We start from the raw sequence: 17,449 nt of genomic DNA on the forward strand, positions 1-17,449 counted from the left end.
GTGTCACTTTTTGCTCTCGAGGGGAAAAAAAGTTTGGTCTCTCACCGGAAGTGTTTGTTTGGTGTCTTGTGTTAATAGACGGTAGCTTTCACGAATTATGTCTGTTGCAGGTCCTACATTTGTCCACTGGATGGAGGTATAAACTCCATCTTCTGCCTTGACGCCAGATGGAAATGCCAAACCTGGAAAGGTAATTTATTGAATATCAACTGATTAATAAGCTAATTAACTTGACATACACAACGTTAGTGAGGCTGTTTGTAAAAAAAATAGCTTCTGAATGGAGGGACCGCAGATTTACACGTCGTTCCAGAGTCTCTATCAAGGTACACACAATATTATGCGGTCGTTTCCGGTGAAATCGGTCAAAATAAAACAATCAAAACGCTTTCGCATTTCTGTAAAAAAAACAAAAATATATAGATAGACATTCATTTGTGCTTGTATGTGTGTATGAATGCATATGAGCATTGTGAAGTTCACTTGTCAAACGTGATGAATTACGGATTTCATCGATATGAGAGCATTGAGTTGTACTTCCGGTTCAGAGGCTGAAGGTGCTGCTGCCTAACTGGTTGTAGTTGAACCATAAACGGGCGTTGTTGTCACGGCGTCTGCCATTTTGATTAGGTGTACTTTGCGCGCAATAGATGGTGAGAACGGGCTCTCCAGGAGATATCGTTGTGCTGTAAAATTAAGGCTACCTTATTGTCGGCAAAAATGCTGTCAGCAGCCCAGCTCCTCGACGAGTTAATGGGCCGAGATAGAAACTTGGCCCCTGACGAGAAGCGGTCCAACGTGCGCTGGGACGACGAGAGCGTAAGTTAGCATCCTAGCTAGTTTGGCAAGCTAACATGAGACAAAGGTTGAAAATCTTGCGTGACTTATGCGGGGGTTTTCATAATAGAGCTATATGTGCAGAGAAGCCTGTCAGTAAGGTGTATTAATGACTCCTGGAGTTGGTAAACTGGCATTGTGAGTGTTGTGTAGGCACGCGTGGTTGATAGCATCAACGTATGCTAATGCTAACAGCGCTGATTGCTATTTGGCTTAGAGCAGGCTGCAAACACAGCGAATTAGCGACATACTCCTGCTCTGCTAGTTTGATCTTTTAAAGGGTTGATATTTAAATGACTGTTAGTGTTTTATCCTGTTTTTGGACTGTGTATCTAATGCAAACTGGTAACTTGAGACATGAGCCATGTAAAAAAGAGGATATTGGTATTTATTTAATTTGGGACTACCTTACAAGGCGCATTTCAACACAATTAAAGGTTAATCCAATGTAACAAATGGTAGAAGAGGTGTCTCAAAAGTAATTCTGTTTAAAATAACCTAATCGCCTTCTTTCTTCCTTCAGGTATGTCGATACTATCTGTGCGGCTTCTGCCCAGCTGAGCTCTTCACAAACACCCGCTCTGACCTGGGTAAGTCCAGAACTTGTGTGTTGTATATAAGCTTGTTCAAACACAGCAGAGTCTGACATGCAACTCGTACATAATCTAAAATGGTAAAGCACTCTGACTCATTTCCTTTTCCAGGCCCTTGTGAGAAAATCCATGATGAAAATCTCAGGATAACGTAAGTTCGATTTCCCCTTTTCCCCCCTAATTATTTGTGTTGATTATATCAACCCAATAAACATTTGTGATCCCGGTGTGTCCAGGTATGAGAAGAGCTCTCGGTTCATGAAGGAGGGTTATGAGCGAGACTTCCTGCGCTATCTGCAGTCCCTCCTGGCAGAGGTGGAACGGCGGATCCGCAGAGGGCACGCTCGGCTCGCACTTTCCCAGGCTCAGCAGAATGCAGGGGTTTGTTCAGCTTCTAGACAATTTTATGTAACCCCTGCTTCTCATTGCATTCAAAGCAAATTATGTCCTGTGTGTTTGTACCTGAGATAATGTAGTTATTTATAAGTGTATTTCTTTTTTCAGCAAGGTCCTGGCCCATCAGGAAAGAATGAGGAGAAGGTTCAGGTCCTAACAGAGAAGATCGAAGATCTGGTTGTACAGGTTTGTAACAAAAACAGTGAAATTAGTAAATGGATATCTACACTACATTGCCAAAAGTCTTCACTCACCCATCCAAATAACTGAAATCAGGTGTTCACTTCCATGGCCACAGGTGTATAAAAGCAAGCAGCTAGGCATGCAGACTGAAAGAATGGGTCGCTCTCAGGAGTTCAGTGAATTGCAGCGTGGTACTGTGATAGGATGCCACCTGTGCAACAAGTCCAGTTGTGAAATTTCCTCGCTCCTAAATGTTCCACAGTCAACTGTTAGTGGTGTTATGACAAAGTGGAAGCGATTGGGAATGACATCAACTCAGCCACGACTTGGTAGGCCACGTAAAACGATGGAGCGGGGTCAGTGGATGCTGAGGCGCTTGGTGCACAGAGGTCGCCGACTTTCTGCAGAGTCGATTGCTACAGACCTCCAGACTTCAAGTGGGCTTCAAATTAGCTTAAGAACAGTGCGTAGAGAGCTTCATGGAATGGGTTTCCATGGCCAAGCAACTGCATCCAAGCCATACATCAGTAAGTGCAAAGCATCGGATGCAGTGGTGTAAAGCACGCCATCACTGGATTCTAGAGCAGTGGAGATATCCAGGAATATCTAGCAATTCAAATATTTTATCCTGAAATGACTGAAATGTGTTTTGAACATGCCACACTATTTTCTTAGAGATTTAATCGTCGGTGTGTTGAGATTGAATGGCAGGTGTAATTTGTCTGTTTTTGCTTTTGCTCAGATTGAGGAGCTAGGGTCAGAGGGTCGTGTGGAGGAGGCCCAGGGAATGATGAAGCTGGTGGAGCAGCTGAAGGAGGAGAGGGAGCTGCTCAGCTCCACCCCCTCGGTGAGTCAGCTAACTCCAGGCTAATCAGCCTACAAGTGCTGGTCACGTAATGCTATCTGATGATGCACGTCTTTTAATACAAAAAGTAAAACTGCACTTTGAATGAAAATGATGATTGGGTTTCATAAAGTTTCCCCGAAGTAAAGTGTAAATAAGATGAGCAGTTATCCTCTCAGGCAGAAATATAGGACTTAGTACATCAGTGGCCTGTGATGTAACTGATATCTGCTTTTACTGCAGACCATCGAGAGCTTCGCAGCCCAGGAGAAACAGATGGAGGTGTGTGAGGTGTGTGGGGCCTTCCTCATCGTGGGCGATGCACAATCTCGAGTGGACGACCACTTGATGGGCAAGCAACACATGGGCTACGCCAAAATCAAATCCACCGTAGAGGAGCTCAAGGTAACAGCAATTTATTGTTCCACGTATTTACTGTGACATTTCATACATAGTATTTATGTTACAACAGACGATAATGCTCCACCAGAGAATGATTATAAAGTGTGTTGTTTTACCTGGACTGTAATTAATTTAGATTATTTGCACTTTCTCTTGCATAGGAGAAACTACGTCGCCGTTCAGAAGACCCCCAAGGTGAAAGCCCAGCAATCAAAAAGGACAGAGAAGACCGTGAGCGTGAGAGGGAGGAAAGGGAGAAAAAGCGCAAAGAGGAGGAAGAGAAGGAAAAGGAGAAAGAGAAGGAACGTGAGAAAGAGAAGGAACGAGAGAGGGAGAGGGAGCGCGAGAGGGAGAGAGACAGAGAGAGGGACAGAGACAGAGACAGGAGGGCACGCCGGAGCCACTCCAACAGCCGCCACTCCAGCCGAGCGTCAGACAGGAAACGGAGCAGATCCCGTGATCGCCGGAGGTCCAGGAGCCGAGACAAGGACAGGGAGAGGGAACGCAAACGCAGCAGGTGCGGTTAACTATCTTGATACATACTTTAAGTCCACATTTATGACGACAGACAAGTTAGTTTGATCTGCTTTTATCTTTTATTTTGACTGCCTGCTCTCCTAGCTGGTCTGCAAAATGAAAAATCCAGAGTCAGGCTTGTTGTCACATTGTTATTACAAGCCTGCATTATTATCTGACTGGTTAATGAGCCCTCACTTGAATGTTTTTGACAGAGGCCAGTTTTGAAAAGCATCTGTTGTTTGGGCTGTTGGAACCTTGTTGCGTGTGCCAGAAACATTATAATTATTGGGTACATCTAGTTTACTGCTGATGGTCCTAATTAGAATGATGAATGTCATCAAAATGTCACTTTTCTGCCCTAATAAAAAAGAAGAATGCATCTTTTTAACTGACATTTTAATTACCAGGTTTCGAGTAGTGAGAACTGAGGTGGAAAACATCCTGGTATTTTAGTCACAACTTTGATGCCCAGTGAACGAGGGCAGCACGATATGTATCGTTAGGAAGTTTGTATTATAGGCTATTAATCTGCTTCTGTGAAATTCTAACTGATAGTGGATAGTATGGAGCCATGTTGTTTGCATACACTTAACAAGCACGTGACTGATTGCACATTGAAAGATGGTTTGTAATTCACCAATTCACATTAAGGAGAAGAATGTGTGCAGCCAGTTGTGTATATAAATATGTAACTGACTTTGTGTGCCATTGTGCGAGTAGACAGGATTCAACAGAAACATTATCTGATCTTTCAGTACATCTCTCACTTGTTGCCCAGATGACTTATTCTCTTCCTTTTTTTCCAGGAGCCGGGACAGGGACAGGGAGAGGGAAAGGGAGAGGAGGCGCAGCCGCGAGCGCTCCGACAGGAAGCGTCGCTCCCGCAGTCGTGACAGAAGGAGGTCACGTAGCTCGGAGCGCAAATCCCACCGCCATCGCAGCCGCAGCAGGGACAGAGACCGGGACCGAGAGCGGTCATCCAAAGACAAAGGTGAGGACTTTGAAGCAGCTTTGGTGTCAGTGTTGAAAGTTTGGAAAAGACTTAATTTAACTGTCATATTAGGAATATTGAATTTTCAAGTCGAGTTAGGAAACACTCCTTGAAGGCAGTGTGGTGGTTTATCTACACGGTTACATTTTGATTGACGTGTTTGCATATGGTGTGTTGACGCGCAGACCGTAAGACAACCGAGGAGAGGAGCAGCTCTAAGAAAGACAAGCACTCCGATGGTGACGCAGCTTCCATCAAGGCTTCGTCGGAAGCGGAACCAATGGAGACGGAGGCGGCTGCCTCTGCCTCCTCCCCGCTGCTTAACGGCCAGCAAGAGCTCCTCCATTCTGAAGGTGACACTCAGTCCAATTAAAACTGATCTGATAGGACCTCAGATCAGGCTCAGGTAAGTGCGTCCTCCTCCTCGCTCCCCCCTGGCTCTTAACCCAACCCTCCACTCTTCCATGACCCCCATTTCCCCCTTCCCACCCTCTGACCCTCCTGCCTCTCCCTCCCTGTTTACGTTCAGTTCAATGCCTATGATTTGTCTTATGTACTGTATGCATATATCTTTATCCTGTTTTCGAATAGTGCATCATAAGTATGCACTGAAGATGAAGGACTAGGCCCGATGAATGAGAAAACATTCACACAAAGCCAAGAGGGAAAGGCCAGTGTAGCCCTGAGGTACCCCTCGTTTTGTATCGGTTTTTGATCCATATAGATGTTTATTTGTCTTTTAGGACCAAATGGCAGAAAAAAAAATATTAACCAGTCCAGTCAAACATTTTCCTGCCTGTATTTACCTGTTTTAATTTATTTATTTTTTACTTTGAAGAAGGAAAATGTAACTTTTGGATTTTCTGAGATATTACCTAACTTGTAGGGAGAAAATTGAGCCACTGTGTGTCTACATGTTGGGGATTCTTCCTGCTCACATGTGGACACACAGACATGGTCAAAGCTGTATGTGACAAACCAAGCCATTTCTTTGACTCATAACTCAAATGCCATGGATTTGTTGTCCAGCTTACTGTGCCTGATGATGCCATGCAGTGTGTGTTTTGGGGGGGTGTTATAGCACCGGGGGGCCTTACGTAACTAACTAACTGGAGGGGTAGGGTTTATCGAATGAATTGCAGCTGACTTCCATACCTCACACAGCGTTGGTGTTGTGAGCGAGACCACATGAGAAAAGGGCAAATTAAAAATCATGGATACTCTCTGACTGTCAAACTGTGCAGGTACTCACCCCAGGTACTCCTTTCTCTACCCACATCCATTTCTGAATGCTGTTGCCTGTCAGAAAAAAAACTATTCTGTACTTCTGCAGAACATGAACATGAAAGCTTGACTGTGTATTTTTGTATTGTCTTTCTTTGATTTTTTTTTCCTATTTGTTAATTTTGGGATATGTTTGGGGGGAAAAAAGTCATTCTGTAGAAATGTCCGAGACACATTTTTTAAATGCAGAGATGCACAAACCGCCTGCTTGATATGCCTACGCCAACCGCAATTTGCCTAGATTTCCCTGTAGTTTTCTCTTAGAACATTTTTCATGTCATATTTTTTCATGCTGTTTGTCTCTAACCTTAAAGGAACAGATCACCCCAAAATCAAAGGGACACATTTCTCTCTTCTTCTCCCACAGTTCTATTTATCCATCCAGATTGTTTTGAATGGAATGGCTGTAGAGATATCTGAATCTTGAGAGTATAATGAAATTGGCCGGCACTCTGCTTGTGGTGCTGAAATCGGCAAAGAAAAAATCCATGTGGAAAATTCAACAGCCGAGTCCCTATCCAGAAATCCTGAACTTGTTGCATCCACAGGCCTTGTTGTGAGCAGTTTCATATCAAAACCATTTACTGTCTATCGAACTACAGCTGCTAACCATATCAACACGCAGATGCTAACATTAATGGCATCTTCCTCGGCTGAGCTGTAACTTTGCACACTCAGTAGTGATGCTGTTGGTGGGTGAAATTCAGTAATAAGGAAATGTTTCCTACATGAAACTGCTCCCAACACTTGGGTGTGATCCTTGATTTGTGCAGACACATTGCTATAGAATTTTATCAAATCTATTTTTCTGGCGCCCGCAAGCTGATTGCCATCTAGTTCCGTTATACTCTAGAGAAGGCAGACGTCGCTGCGGTTGACATCTCCAAAACTCTGCAACTTGAACCAAAAAAATCTCGATAGATAAATATGTATTCTTCTATTTCCAGGTGAACTGTCCCTTTAGTTGATCATCAAATCTGCAAAACAAAATCTAAAGTGCAGTTTGGCGTGAGGAATATCAAACAGGGTTATCACCATTTTTAAAAGATAACGTTGGTGATCAAACCTTGTACACTTTTTGTCAGACTGATCTTAAGCGCAAATGTCTGATCAAAATAATAGTTAACAAATTGAGAAATATGTACAAAATATCAGCATATTCTGGCCACATTAAACAATAGTGTCAGTATGAGGATAGTATTTTAAGTGTCTCTTGTTTATGAGCTACACTTTCCTCTGTGACTAATTTGAGGGATATGTTTAAGTCTTTGTGTAGACAGTATTGTTGCTCCAGTAGCAGCAGCAGTTGCTACAAGCACTTGTTGTGGGACCTTTGCTAACATTTGCATTTTGTGGACATTTTTGCTCAACAGGGGAAGCTGGGATTACTGGTGGAGGAAGACGTGGAAGAGCGCACCCATCCTTAACCTGAACCTGACACTTCGCTGCTTAAAAACAAGGTGAACCACAGATGTGTAGTGGCTTATTTAAAAAAAACAAAAAAAAAAACAGAAAAAGACCATACATGTGTAAATGAAAGGGGGGTGGGGGGTAACAATATTGATCCTGTTCCATTACCTGTCTATATTTTGGGCTGGATGAGGGTAGTTGTGGTTCATCTGATGTAATTCTTGGTCGAGATGTCAGCCAGGCATCACTTTAAATACCAAACTTGGAGGAGAACTTCATTCTGGTTTTTTTGTGTTCTTCTTTTGAGAATCTTTACACATCCTCCTTGTTTTCTTGACATTTAGTAAAAATGAAATAAAAAAAAACGTGCTTGTGGTTTGTTTTGGTTTGTCAGGTTCCGCCTCACTTCCTTACCTTTTTTTAAACAGTCAGTTGAACGCGTATGTACAATGTTAGTCCCATGACAGGGCGTGTCTCTTTTCTCCTCCACTTAGAGCTCACATTGATTGCTCGTGTCCCCTTACTGTAAAATATACTGATTAAATTTGATCAAAAAGATTTTGAAGACTGAAGATTTGTTTAATTTTGCTCTGCTTTTAATGTTCATGTTGTCTCGATGAATAAAAAGGAAAAACTTGTCGATGCTGTGTATTTTTTATTTCATTTATTTTTTAATCCTCGCTGTGTCTCTGCTACAACACGCCTGATTGAAGTGAATGGCTCGTTATCAGGCTTAAGCAGAGCTTGATGACGATCCGATTATTTGAATCAGGCTCGTTGGAGCAGGGAAACATCTAAAACATGCCCCCAGGAATGGGATTGAAAAACATTGATCTACCAGAACAAAAATGTCTATTTTTGTTGAAGAAAAAGCAGGTTAGCACCATGAATGGGAAACTGGGAATCAGTAAAAAGTGAGACTTCTAACCCTCTTTTGAGCAAGTTGAGTTCCAGCCAGACGTCTCTGGGTTTTGAAGATTATCCAGTATTTTGTCTTCCTTTCAAAAGGGTAAGTGTTTTCCTACAAACTGAGTGAAACAAAAGATCTGAGGCCTTTCCAGAGAGGCAGGCTTTTTGGTTCACCTGGAAAACTCTGCAGGGTCAAAGCTGGATGTCTTTAAGTCAGATCTAAAGGGAACATTACAAAAAGCTCAATGTAGACCTGGCCTTCAAACTCCCAGAATCAAATCCTGTCAAGCATCTGTGGGATGTGCCAGAGCAGGTTTGATTCGGGGAGGTCTTGCCTCAAAACCACGCAGGATTCAAAGGATGCTAATGTCCTGGTGCCAGACACTGCAGGACACCTCCAGATGTGCTGTGTCCACTGCATGTCGGAGCCTCAATGGTTTGAACTTGTCCTTGGATGTTCAATCAGATTGGGAGTTGGGGTATATGGAGGCCTGGTTGATACTATCTGTAATGTTCTTCAGACTATTCCTAAAGTAGTGTAAGCAGTGTGTCTGTGGCATCCTCATGAAATGTTGAATTTAAATAATGGTGTAAAATTAGAAATAAGTATTTTGCGCAATTAAATGACATTTTGCGGGCACTGATAAGTGTGCCATTACTTGATAGTAGATCGATACTGTATTAATATACAACTTTATGCAGACAGAATCCTATTTGGATATTTGTTGAACAGTTGTTGAAGCACCTATTTATTTCTTAAATGTATATTTAAAAGGAGTAAGCCAGATACAACATTTGCAGATGGTGTGCAAACTTTCCAACATCTACCAGACTATGGACTCCAAAAAGTATAAATTCTTCACCATGCTGAACTTGGTAGTCTGTGGCTGTCCCCAAATACATTCTAACTCAGCCCAGCCTCTTATTCCTCTCCTCTTGTAATTGAGTGAGAACAAACTGCACAAGTGTCAGGTTACTGCCAACCCCAGTGCTGGCTGGAAGCCACTGGCCTCGTAGGACATAATTGAACATTTTCATTAGTCAGCGGTGGCTAAAGCCTCATGAGTTGTGCCGTCTATCCGAAAAAGTCAACGGATACTATACTGAAGATCTGAATACAGATATACTGAGAACATTTTTGATTCAAACTATCTTATTACTGTTTTATCCATGGCAGTTAAGTTGTGTTTGGTCTTTGTGAAGTGTAAAAGTTTAATGTCAGTGCTTCTACACCACTGATGACCAGACATCTTGTGCCACTGGATTGTCATTCAGGTAGACTTAACATTAATCCCACACAATGAATTGTTTCCCCTCATTCCCATCCATACAGTATGTGCCCCCAACACTGCCAACATACCAGGCCTGGTGTTTTTCCTTGCTGCCGATCTTTTTCCTGCCCAGTTGCCTGTGGACACAGTGGCCGGAGTTTGCTGGGGTTCATCATGTGACTTATTCACGTGAATAGCTGCTGTCCTGGGCGCCCAGGTTAGTGTTCAACCATGGTTCACAACCAGCACACTGCAGATTCACCACAGACTGTTTGAAATAAAGCCAAGACATGAACATTGCAGACATACTTGAGGGGTGTTGTTGTAATTCAAATCGATGTTTAAAGAAACCAGAATGCTGTTATAGATCAGGAACCCAAGAAGGGTCAGTTCACATGCAAAACTGTTAGGAGTTTTTGTTGGAGATCTTTTCCTGGGACCAAATCCTTAATGATGCAACAGTACAGCTTGCAGGCGCACACTGCCATTAGAAAGTAGGTCATATGTGAAGTTACAAGTTCGCAGTCGTAGCAGTTGTGACAGCCTAATTGATATTAATAATCTGCCTGATCATCCTCATCACTGACTCTGCTGCGTCCAGAGCTGCTCCCCAGGTTAATAGGGTGATTACGGGTGGAGTGTATTATGATCACTGTGCACTATCCGGCCTCATCTTCCACGGCTGAAAAGGCTCAAAATGAAAAAAAAAAAAAAAAGCCTGCCTCTCGTCCTTTGGCACATTTTTGTTTTGCCCCATTATCCACGTTGTCAGCAGGGGGAAATACCGGTTTCACGTCATCTCAGTGGAGAAAGGGTGTTTTGAAAAAAAGTAAATGACTTTGGGCCCCGCGAGCAGATTATTCCTCAATTACACGTAACCGTCCTTGATTGTGCAGGTGGACTCTCTCTGTTTACCTGAACCTCCCCTGTCCCAGAACACCAGAATAGCAGGAGGGCTTCAGATGGTCTGTTAACTTCTGGGACGGACGCTGAAGTCTGGCACCCGTAGAGCTGGAGGCCCTAGTTTGAGAGCCAGAGAGTGAGATTGATAGATTGTCACCAGGCAACATTAGAGAAGCATGGTTAGGAGATGGCCTCTTAGGAAAATAAACTGACTTTGTTTTCAGCTTCATTATGTAAAGTGTGGGTTTTAAAATATTGTATCTTTGCTGTAGGTAATAATAATATACTGCAAAAAATGTCCTCTTACTGAACAGCAGGAGGCAGTATGTACCTATTTTTCAGGAGAAAGCCTCCCAGCAGTTCAGACACTGTATTTCTATCCATATAGTGTGCCTATTATATCATGTACAGTCACACACACAAACTGTATCCGGTGGGTATAACTGACTAAAACGATGCCACGCTCAAGCGACATGAACACCCAGTTCTCTCTGCAACACACAACACATCCGTACGTGTCATTAGGAAAAGCAGTATTTCCCCCTGGGGGGCACGAGTTGCAGCGAGTGGGGGGAAAAAAAACAGGATGATAGTGAGCTGAGATGAAAAAGTGATAGAGCAGGAAACAAGGGGAGAGATGGAGGTGGTGCGCCTGATGTGATGCTAAATAACCGGGGTGAAGCAGGATAATGGAGATGGATCCTCTCCACTCCTTCCCCTCTCTCTTCACACAGTTGGTCTCGCAGCGAAGGTCGAGAGCGCGCAGATTATGCAGCAGAGAAGGCGATTCATCAGTGCTGTCGGCGTGCTGTCTGATTAATGATCTAAACTCACACACACACACACACTCGCGGCTTATGTCAGCTGTCAGTCAGCTCTGATGGGGGAATATAATTTCCCCCTAAAGGTGCCTGTCAGTTGTGCTGAGCTGGTTGCCTTATTGCACGACTCCTCACACAGCTGTACAGCTCACACTCCGTCTCCCTGTGCTTCCCTTTATATTATTACAGGTGATGATGTAGTGTCCTCAGGCACTTCATGTGCACACTCCTGACATTGCAGGCATAGCAGAAATACTGCTGCATTGTATTTTTTTTTTTTAAGACAGCTGCAACTCTGAGGTGATTTTTATTTATTTTTTTTGTCTTACATGTGCCAAACATTTTGAGTCTTAAAGGATACATCTTGGGGAGCAGTGCTGCACATGAGGAACAATTAGTACGAAGCCTTTTGTAGCTCTGGAGGAAGCCATAATCAGATAAATTGTCTCCAGTGATGTTAATTTGAGTTTAAGTTGCATTGTGGGTAATGTAGGCACCAAGTTTTAAAAAAGCGGTCCAGCAAATACTAACATCAGGCTGTGAAAACGAGAGATTTGTGTGTGTTGAGGAGCCATCGTTGTCAGGCAGACGTTCATGAGGAAGAAGAGGACGGATGAAATGGTGCAGGAAAGGAAAGGAAAGGAAAGGAAAGGAAAGGAAAGGAAAGGGTTAACTGTAGGGAGGGGGCACTGTTGGACTCATGATAGACAATTTAAAAGCAAATGCTCAGAATCGATATGGAACAACATCGATATCTCACCTCTTCTCATCCACATTCCTTTTCCTTTTCAAAAGCTGTTGCCTTCATTACCCACAATGCAGCTTAGCCACTACTTTTGTCACTCATGCAGCAGTACTCCCGAAAGAAGAGCATACCTTAATGTGTAAAACTGGTGGTTTCCCTTTCAGCACAACCAAGAGCTTATCACGATATATATGTGTTATAGAGGTGTAACGGTAAATATCACAATTCAGTGTTTTCTTCTGCAGCCCAAACCACATCACCTTTGCGAGGCAGCTGCATTCCGCGAGATCTCGCGAGGATCCAGCCCTGATTAGCTGCCTGGCCTGCCCTGAGTACACAGCAGAGACCCTCAGTGATGGATCCCACGGCTGAACAGTGTTACCGGACACATTTCTACTGTTGCATGTACATACCGTCATGTTGCCTAACCCCAGCCTGGAGCTATTGGACCATCCGACAAGCACCTGCAGCATTATTGTATGATCCTTGTTCTATCATGTGGGAACAAAATCTTTTGACGTAATGCTGTTCAGTACATCACTACCAGTACATCACTACCACGAGCTAAGCCTGTAAAAGCCCCAGAGAGTTGAGTCTTCTGCCGTCTACCAGACTCAGCAGAGGTTGAATCTCATCACTTTCACAGAGGGAGGATTCATCGCAGGTTATGTGAATGCTTTTTAGACTGTCTGGGTTCAGTTGGGCATTCGGTGGTTTTCACCTGCACATTGTGAAATCAACATTCTCAACGGCACTAATGGAAGCGGAGTGGATCAGGCTTCAGTGTTTGCACTGCACTCGGTCTCTCTCCTTCCCTCAGCAGATGGCTCCACCGCAGGAATGGGCTCGGAATCAACGAATAACAGCCGAGCAGCTTTTTTTTTCTTTTCAGCGCTTCTCTCCGACCATCTCTTCCTTTATGTTCTCTCTTTTTCCTTCCCCTCTTTTTCTTTTTTTTGCCTGCAGTGTTTTTGCGATACCGCCTCACAGAGGAGCCGGCAGGAGCCGGGGCGGCAGCCAGTGAAGAGTCTTCAGTCCTCCCACCTGAGCGTCTAAGTCCTTTTGTAGGCGTCAGAGTGAGGACAAGCCTGTCCCCTGTGCTGTCTCCTTGTCTGAAAGCTCAAGAAGGAATAGTTTGGACACAGAGAATGACAAGAGGGTAGAAACTGGAGGGAATTTTTTCTTGCTCTGCAGAATGACTTGCACTCCTTTTATAGGAGGAGACTGGATTTTGGAGCAGGTTGGGAGAAAATAATGAGAGATGGGGGCGAACGTTCACTGAAACTCTAAAATTCAGAGAAACAGTTGAATCTTTAACACGGCAGGAGTCAGAACAAGGTGGATGACTGATGTGGAAAGCAGATACAGACTACTTGTGGCTAAATTGCTCACTGTGATATGTGGGTGAAACCTATTTCGCCTCACACGCACTTCGGAGATACAAGGCGATACAAATCATCCGCCGGTGTAACCCTGTCTCCATGGCGACGGCTCAAGCTGACCTTGCCTAATTTGTATCCTAACACTCGACAGTCACGCCGCGCCGCGCGGCACACACACAAATATGCACCTGGCGAAATGAAAATCATCTCGGCACACAGAGTTAACAGACCTGCCCTCGTGTCCACGCACACACACACACACTGTGACCGTTTGATTTGTTTTTCATGTAAAGCCGAAGATAACAAAGGCCGCCAAACAAACGTGCGCTTCATTTGGGCTGCAGGGGTGGCTTTTTAACCCTGCAACGAGCTCCAGCATCATTAGAAGACGCTTTAAGTCTGTCCCCCCCGTGCATTTGGTTATTGATCTCAGATAGTTGCGCCTGAAGGTGTGTCTTTGCAAGAATCCATGATGCCCCTTTTTAATCTCTGTCAGTCATGAGTGATCGTTGGTCTCCAGGTTCACTAGTATTGACCCACTCATTGTCTGTTGATTGGTTGATTAATTTTCCATCTGTATGGCGGGAGATTGATTGATCTCACCGTTGTGTGTTCCGTATCTAAAGATGACTTATTGGGCTTTTACTGCTTTAACTCAGCGGTAATGTCTTTTTCAAGAAATCATGACTCAAGATAATCCACAGACCCTCGTTGTGAGCAGCTTCATGTAGGAACTGTTGTGTTCTTCTTTAAACCTATCTGCACCACATCACCGCGCAGAAAAGAAGTGTGTGTATCTGTTCATGGATGAGAAGCTCGTGCTCATGACAGCGCGGGATGTAAACATTAATGGCATCCTCCTCAGCTGAGCCGTAACCTCGACGATGAGGACTTTGCAGTGATATGGAAAGACAACGGTTATTTTCCCACCCATGCCAGTTTTATTTGTTGGTTGGTTGGTTTGTCAGCAGGATTACACAAAAACTACTGAACAGATTTTCACAAAACTTGGATGGAGGATGTGTCTCGGCCAAGAATAGACCCCATTAACTTTTGGTGTGGATCCAGGTAGAGGGACAGATCCAGGACTTTCTTCACGCTTTCTTTAAAGATGTGAATTTTGTCCGCCATTTTCATTCACTTCTTAGAGAATAATCCATGGATCTCGACTTTGAGCACCCCGAGCCGACCGCTATCCAGTTCCACTATATCTGAGACAATGCAGACGTCTCTGCGGCTAAGGAATTTAGCGCTTTTCCTTTTCACTTAAGGTCAAAGTGAAGTGCTTTTCATTCCATTATTCCAGCTAGTGCTTTGTCCATAATGACTTTTCTGCCGGGGTGTTGGTCAAACACGTGCACGCCATATTTGCTCAACACAAACACCCACCTCTCCAGTGTTCCCCTCTCACGTCTCCTCTCCAGGAAAATGCTGATGTTGCAGTCTTGTCTCGCCACCCCCACCCCTCCTCATTCACAGCACACTTTTCCAGCCCATGAATTATGTATCTGATTAATTAGGCTCATCATTACAGTATATGGTCAACTGTAACACCGCCCCCCCTTCTAGTTCAAACATAAATTGGACCTTCTTCTCTTTTTTTCTTCCCCCTTCCCCTCCTCTCCTGCCGCCATTGTCGGCTGTGTGTTACGGATGAGAGGGACGGCCCTGGGTGTTTGCTGTACCCCTCGGGATGCTGTGTGGCGTCGCGCGGGGGGAATACAATGAAATAACAAGATAACAAGATAAAAGCCTCGTGGTGGACTTCAAAGCGGAACAGCGGTTTGAATAGAAGCAGAGTGAAGCACCCTTCGGGCCTTGGCGGTTATAAAAAAAAATGTCTGCGTTCATGGAAGACAGTGGGGCTCCGAACGGGATGCGCAGACCTGGGACGCGGGCACACAGCTGTGCACGTGATGGTTGTGATGTATAAACACTTTCCTGGGCCTCAAACAGGAATGCCTCAACCTGCCTCTTAGCGCTCAGGCTAGTTTATCCTCGGTGGAACGATCCGCGTAAGCCATATTAATCCCGGACTAGCGTAAACTGCATTGCACCGCCTATATTACCTCCTTCCTTTTTCTCGCGACACAGTGTCAGAGGCGTGTTTAGCACTGAGCAACCTGGAGGTGTAAATCAACCACAAACCTGTAATTCCTGGCAGACCGCGAGTCTCTCAGCCCGAGGTGCTGTCTGTGCAATAAATTAGCTTAGCAGTTATTGATCCGCAGCGTGCTCACAGGGGTGGGCTGTCCTGCCACCTCAGAGACAGTAAAACGCACATGCGAGCGATCACGCTCTCTTATGAAAGGAGGCGGGTGGGTGGATGGGTGTGGGGGGGGGAGATACTCGAGAAGTGCTCTGCAGATGCCACAAGCAAAGCTCACCCTCTTCCACTCTCTCACCGTCAAACATTTGCGCTCACATTTGGCGAGCTTTAATGCACTGCTCTCGCACCACGAAGCAATGTGAGGGTGTTGGGAGGCGGCCTCCGCATTGTGAATGCTTTGGCCTTTCATCGATCGAGGGCTTCAATAGCTCCGCATCGATCGCCCCTCTTTCCCTTGTACAGAGATCAGTCATGTACCTGTCTGCTGACGCTCTGTGGCCAGCAGCGCTCTCTTTTATGCTTGCCCAGCAGTGAGATTATACAGACAGATCAGTGATAGGCAAGGTTTAACATGCTCGGCTCTTATGCTAATTGACAATGTGGCTCCGAGCGATACTACGGCTTGGAAGATTTCAGCATTCTCAAAGAACAAGAATGCCAGCACGTGCATGTCCCCGTCCTCGCCCACCGCTCGCTCAGCTGCAAACAGAGTCAGATGATCGGCGTGATGTACAGTATGTGTGTGTGCCTTGGCTCACTTTTCCCGTAATCACCCCCGTGTGTGTTTGAGGTGAGAAATGAAGCGCGGATGCAGTGTAATCATGCAAATCGGCACCCGGCAAGGATATTTACAGGGCGATGCTGGACACCAGCAAGGCCGACCTCCTCCTGACTGATTTACTCGCCCCCTGTCCCCACCGTCCCTGGGAATGACACCGCAGCAGTCATGCAAAGGATGACAGGGAAGGAGGGAGACACGCAGAAGGGCAGCACAGAGTAAGAGAGGCTGTTTAATAGACATCAAATAATGTGAGAAAGAAGCCGAGGAGAGAAAAAAAAAAACAATAAAGTAATTGCAGAACAACTTGGCGTGTTTGGTGCGGAGTAGACGGAATGTTCCGTGTTTTCAGACTCATTCGTAAATTACTTGTCAGCTTTCTCTCAGAAGTTGAGTTGCAATTCATGACTAAACTGATGACTCAAAGTACTCAATCTTTTTTTTGTTTTTTCATTAAATATTTTCATCCTTCTAGATCTCGAACTGGCACGTGAAACCTGGCAACCCAGCGGCCTGTAGCCAGAACAAAATGTCGGCCGTTAACGTTGCCATGCCAAACATAGGCTACCCTATTGACATACCAACATCACTTGTAATGCCGCGTTGACATTACATGTTTATGACATGACTTCCATATCGGGAGGTTGAGGGGATGATGGTGGATTTAGGGTGCGATGTGGTTGCCAGTTTGTGTGGAGAGAACTAGGTGTTTTGAGCAAAAACGTGTTTTCCTCGCGCTAACCGAGTGGTTTTTGTGCTACGTGATAAGTCAGCATAAAATTGGCGAGATAGGTAGAGTTGCAACATCAACAAATGTAGACTTTCAACATATACGTGGTTTGCTGAAATTAGCCCAAGGGGTTGGTAGCATACAGGGATAGGCTTATACACAAGGCAGCTATTATGTGTTATCTATTATTTGTCGAACAGCTTTTTGTTAATGTTGAAAATAGAAACTAAATATTTATTTTTAGCTGGGGATGATCGTCAGATTGGTCTGGCTCTATCGCTTGATTCTCGCTGCAGTAACTTCTTTTGGACTCTAGTACTGCTTGTGAATTACTCCCACCT

The 17,449-nt window shown here is 44.6% G+C and overlaps 1 protein-coding gene across 2 annotated transcripts; it reads left to right on the top strand.

The window, feature by feature from the left end:
* Positions 1 to 584: 584 nt before the first annotated feature.
* Positions 585 to 8,099, top strand: luc7l3 (LUC7-like 3 pre-mRNA splicing factor). Of its 2 annotated transcripts, XM_030407722.1 has the most exons (11): positions 721 to 819; positions 1,361 to 1,427; positions 1,542 to 1,581; positions 1,667 to 1,811; positions 1,935 to 2,012; positions 2,752 to 2,856; positions 3,097 to 3,258; positions 3,417 to 3,772; positions 4,581 to 4,765; positions 4,951 to 5,171; positions 7,423 to 8,099. In XM_030407722.1, exons 1-10 carry the CDS (start codon positions 721 to 723, stop codon positions 5,136 to 5,138), a joined length of 1,425 nt encoding a protein of 474 aa, XP_030263582.1. In that variant the 3' UTR covers positions 5,139 to 5,171; positions 7,423 to 8,099. The 2 variants fall into 2 exon arrangements, with proteins under 2 accessions (XP_030263583.1, XP_030263582.1); XM_030407723.1 differs by having other exon boundaries at positions 585 to 819; positions 4,951 to 8,099.
* Positions 8,100 to 17,449: the final 9,350 nt, after the last annotated feature.

Source organism: Sparus aurata, chromosome 23, assembly GCF_900880675.1.
Source record: "Sparus aurata chromosome 23, fSpaAur1.1, whole genome shotgun sequence".
Taxonomy (NCBI): Eukaryota; Metazoa; Chordata; class Actinopteri; order Spariformes; family Sparidae; genus Sparus; species Sparus aurata.

Bases quoted from the DNA above. Each gene is read 5' to 3' on its own strand.
- luc7l3 (XM_030407723.1), top strand. From the start codon at position 721: ATGCTGTCAGCAGCCCAGCTCCTCGACGAGTTAATGGGCCGAGATAGA. The intron at 1,582-1,666 runs GTAAGTTCGATT...CGGTGTGTCCAG, and splicing joins GATGAAAATCTCAGGATAAC to GTATGAGAAGAGCTCTCGGT. The intron at 1,812-1,934 runs GTTTGTTCAGCT...TTCTTTTTTCAG, and splicing joins AGGCTCAGCAGAATGCAGGG to CAAGGTCCTGGCCCATCAGG.